Source organism: Limulus polyphemus, unplaced genomic scaffold, assembly GCF_000517525.1.
Source record: "Limulus polyphemus unplaced genomic scaffold, Limulus_polyphemus-2.1.2 Scaffold13828, whole genome shotgun sequence".
NCBI lineage: Eukaryota > Metazoa > Arthropoda > Merostomata > Xiphosura > Limulidae > Limulus > Limulus polyphemus.
The window spans coordinates 1930-7175 of record NW_013679438.1 but is presented as its reverse complement, the minus strand read 5'-3'; the positions used below and the strand labels follow the sequence as shown (position 1 = coordinate 7175).

The 5246-nt window shown below is 33.9% G+C and overlaps 1 protein-coding gene across 1 annotated transcript; it reads right to left on the bottom strand.

Moving 5' to 3' along the window:
* Window positions 1-2151: 2151 nt before the first annotated feature.
* LOC106477273 (cell adhesion molecule 2-like) lies at window positions 2152-3066 on the bottom strand (the record flags this gene model as incomplete). The annotated part of the gene is made up of 2 exons (XM_013937861.1): window positions 2152-2448; window positions 2749-3066. Coding segments are annotated over 2 exons (615 nt in total), but the record flags the coding sequence as incomplete, so codon positions are not given.
* Window positions 3067-5246: the final 2180 nt, after the last annotated feature.

Sequence of the window (5246 nt, the reverse complement as noted above, 5' to 3'; positions counted from 1 at the left end):
TTAATAACATGATATTGAAAGACTAGGAATGTTTAGTAACATGATATTGAAAGACAAGGAATGTTTAGTAACATGATATTGAAAGACAAGGAATGTTTAGTAACATGATATTGAAAGACTAGGAATGTTTAATAACATGATATTGAAAGACAAGAAATGTTTAATAACATGATATTGAAAGACAAGAAATGTTTAATAACATGATATTGAAAGACAAGAAATGTTTAGTAACATGATATTGAAAGACAAGGAATGTTTAATAACATGATATTGAAAGACAAGAAATGTTTAATAACATGATATTGAAAGACAAGAAATGTTTAGTAACATGATATTGAAAGACAAGAAATGTTTAGTAACATGATATTGAAAGACAAGGAATGTTTAATAACATGATATTGAAAGACAAGGAATGTTTAATAACATGATATTGAAAGACAAGGAATGTTTAATAACATGATATTGAAAGACAAGAAATGTTTAGTAACATGATATTGAAAGACAATGAATGTTTAATAACATGATATTGAAAGACAAGAAATGTTTAGTAACATGATATTGAAAGACAAGGAATGTTTAATAACATGATATTGAAAGACAAGAAATGTTTAGTAACATGATATTGAAAGACAAGGAATGTTTAATAACATGATATTGAAAGACAAGAAATGTTTAGTAACATGATACTGAAAGACAAGGAATGTTTAATAACATGATATTGAAAGACAAGAAATGTTTAGTAACATGATATTGAAAGACAATGAATGTTTAGTAACATGATATTGAAAGACAAGGAATGTTTAGTAACATGATATTGAAAGACAAGGAATGTTTAATAACATGATATTGAAAGACAAGGAATGTTTAGTAACATGATATTGAAAGACAAGAAATGTTTAATAACATGATATTGAAAGTGACCCTGAAACTCGAACTTTTTCGAAAGATGAATCCTTCTAGGAACACCCTATTACAGCTGTAGGAGAAGACCCCCGAATCCTTCTAGGAACACCCTATTACAGCTGTAGGAGAAGACCCCCGAATCCTTCTAGGAACACCCTATTACAGCTGTAGGAGAAGACCCCTGAATCCTTCTAGGAACACCCTATTACAGCTGAAGGAGAAGACCCCTGAATCCTTCTGGATTCAGGGGTCTTCTCCTACAGCTGTAATAGGATGTTCCTAGAAGGATTCAGGGGTCTTCTCCTTCAGCTGTAATAGGGTGTTCCTTTCTAGGAACACCCTATTACAGGTGAAGGAGAAGCCCCCCTCCCACCTCCCTTCTTAGAAAGCGCTCAAACTTCTGGATCGTTTCTAATATAGTTAACATTTTTATGACTCCCCTTGCGACAACTGAAGGAGAAGACCCCCCCTCCCAACTATTGAAAAGCGTTTTGTTTGGTTTGTTTTGAATTTCGCGCAAAGCTACACGACGGCTATCTGCGCTAGCCATCCCTAATTTAGCAATGAAAGTCTACTCTTGGGCTACTCTTTTAGCAAACAATAATTAGAATGCCCTTCACATTATAACGCCTCCACGGCTGAAAGGGCGAAGATGTTCACAGAAGGGATTCGAGTTTGCAACACGCAAATTGCGAGTCGAGCATTCTAACCACCTGTCCACTTGTTTTAATAACTAATAAAATTTGAATGTTTTTAATTAGGTAGCAATAAAGCGATTTTTATTGAACCAAATAGGATGACGTCATTAGTCAAGCTGATCTAGATTACGTAGTCACAGAGCATGCGCAATGATGTCATTTTGTTTGTTATTTTGTGTAGGTTGGACTAACAGAAACTGGAACCTAAAGTGTAAACAAACAAAAAATAAACTTTAATTTTTTATTACAACTTTGAAAGCTTAAAATTTAGAAAACTGAACGGTATTATAATATATTTTACCCAAACTTCAAAACTCTGAAAGGTTTTTAGAGAGGGTAACAAAGTAATTGTATATTTGACGTACTGGTTATCTTCTCTTTATAAAGAAATCGTTCGTAATTAATTTAATTTATTTGATAAGTTAGTTTAATATATAGTTTTACACACAAAAAAAACCCTAAAAGCATGTATGAAGCCTAAAAACCAATTTTAATAAACAACGTTACTGGTTTATTATATAGTAATGAGGTGAACTCGTTTTATACTTACAGAGAATGTTCATTTCGACTGTGTTGCTCGCATTCCCTACTCCAATACTATTTGTCAGACTACAGGAATAATGTCCTTGATCGTTTCGGGACACGTTTCGAATAGTGAGGGTAGGAACTCCCGAAACTGAAAATTCAAATGTTTGGTTTTCGTCACCAACCAGTTCAACACCATCTTTGTACCAAATAACATCAGTGAGATTGGATGGATTGGCCTTGAAAGAACAGAATAACTGTGCCTCGTCGGTCTCGTTGATGACTAAACCTTCAGTTGGTTGAACCATCGTAATCGGTTGATCTAAATCGTTCAAAGTAAATTATTGTCAAAATATCTATCAATTTTTTTGTCACGTCCCAACTTTCATCAAAACCAAAACCTAATTCTAGCACATTGTTCAAAAGGCATGAGCGTTTCTGTGTGACAACAAACTCGTGAAATTTCAATCTACAACTACCAGTTCTCACCAACTTATAACTTAGTTTGTGTTTTCAACGATCAACTACTATAAACAAAACTACACAAAGCACTACTTGGTAAAACTACCATGCTGATTCAAATTAATCTATAAAAACAAACAACACAATGTCGTATACTCACACAAGATCTGCAAGTCAACTGACTTCAATAATGGCACTTCTCTGTTCTTCTCTAACACTGGATTGGTGCCTTTACAATAAAACGTCCCCTGGTGATCAAAGTGAGAAACAATGATCTCAAGCACACTGACTGTTTTAAAAGTACCGTCGTTCGTTAATTCAGAGTATGACTTAGGTTGAGGTTCCACTACTTTCGACTGGTTATACCAAGTGACTTTCGCTGCGGGCTTAGCGCCCTCTACAGTACACAGAAGCTGAACTGTAGTCCCTGCAAGCACAGGATCTTGTGGTCCTTCTACCTCCAAAGAAAAGGGTTTGACTGAGAAAATAGAGATGAAAAAATCACAATTATTATTTTGGCGGGATCTATCTTATTTTTTACCTGAAAAAAAAAACAACAACAAAAAGCATTCAAACTAGAAGCTTTTCTTTAGATAATTTTGTAAAAACTCGTAAAAACAAAATATAGAAACTAGTCCGTCGCCACTGCTTCCTGGTGGCTCAGCGGCAAATCAATGGGCTAATAACGCTAAAAAATCAGGTTTCTATGTCCGATATTTGTACATACAAAATCTATAATGTTCTATCCCTCTTTACATACCAGATTATGGTTGTTATTATAAGTTATAAAAATCAGGAGACTAAACATTCTGTTTAAACCAAACTTATACATCATGTTACTGTCATTGATTTCTTTATACATTCCCCAGTGACTCAGCGACAAGCTTAAGGGCTTATAACGCTAAGATTCGGCGCTCGATCACTTCACACAAAAATTTCCCACTATGAAATTGTGCGTTTGAACAAAATAAACAATTGTAAGGAATTTTAGTGTTTTTGTAATCGGAAGGTACTTCCATTACAAAAACACTAAAATTCTGTAAGAATTTTAGTGTTTTTGTAACGAAAGACAGAATTTTAGTGTTTTTGTAATGGAAGTACAGAATTTTAGAGTTTTTGTAATGGTAGTACAGAATTTTAGAGTTTTTGTAACGAAAGACAGAATTTTAGTGTTTTTGTAATGGAAGTAGAGAATTTTAGAGTTTTTGTAATGGAAATACAGAATTATTGTAAAGAAAGTACACAATAATTGTACAGAATTTTAGAGTTTTTGTAATGGAATTACAGAATTTTTGTAAAGAAAGTACACAGTAATTGTACAGAATTTTAGAGTTTTTGTAATGGAAATACAGAATTATTGTAAAGAAAGTACACAATAATTGTACAGAATTTTTGTAAAGAAAGTACACAATAATTGTACAGAATTTTAGCGTTTTTGTAAAGAAGAATATAGTAGGCTGTATTGAGGTCAACGCTAACACTACCAATCAACATGACACCTAGAACAAACCACGTGCTCCGAAAGTAACGGTTAAGATTGGATAAGTAAAAAACAAAGACGAAAAGTGAAGGAAAGTTAAAAAAAAAAATACATCACATGACAAATGACGATAATAAGATTGAGATTACTGAGATTAAAAAAGAAATAATTTCATTTTGTGTACATTGGATAAGGAAAATGTCAAATAAAAAAAAAAGATCTAACGCTCGAAATGCGAAAGATTTATTTATTTGTAATTAGGCCTAGTCGATCGTAGTTTCTTTTGTCACTTACATGTGTATTTACGTATTGTAGCCCTACAGTGGATCAGCGCTAAAATTCGGGCTTCGATACCCATGGCGAGCAAGACGTAGATAGCCCATTGCTTAATAAAAACCAAAAAAAAGCCTATTCTAATTTGGGCAGCAAGTTTTGGGTAATAGTGTTTAAACTCGAATTTGTTTGTTTTTTCTTTCGAATTGTTTCCTATTCGTAACTTAAATCTGCCGTTGCTGCTAGCTGTATCGTCTAGTTACGAACTTTCTCAGCATATGAACTGCTTTAGTCAACCGAATTAGAACGTGCAAACAGCGTCCCTACGTTTGTTAAAGTTTTACGTATGTAATAGTAGGGTGTTCATTTTATAATGTCAGTGAAATGGAACGTAGTACATCTAAATATATCAACTAAGGGTGTGGAGTAGCAGTCGCTTTAACTAGGTACTCCTACAATACACTTCGTGCAGTTACAAAAAGGCTTAGAATAGACTCTGTACACGCGTTCAACATCCACTGAAACTCAAACACTAGAATCGTAGACTTGTTTGCTGACGACTCGTATATGGTGTTCCTTTTTTACATTAGTAAATGCGAACAAAAAAGAATCTCAAGTTTTGTTTTATTCAACTTGAGGCGAATGTTCTAGTGAATACTGATCACAAGGAGATTGGTGCAAGTCAGCAGAATTATAGCAAAAATACATATTGTCAAGATTCTAACAAAATTCTGAATCGTAGGCGGGATTATGGGAGGGGGGGGGCAGTTAGCCTACGCTTTTTTTCTGTGGGATATAGTATATACAATACATTCACAATAATTAAGTCAGAATTTTATTACTTCTCCCCCTCCCCCCAATCTCCATGTTCTGAACAGTGATGCTGCCAAGTTATTTCTCCATAT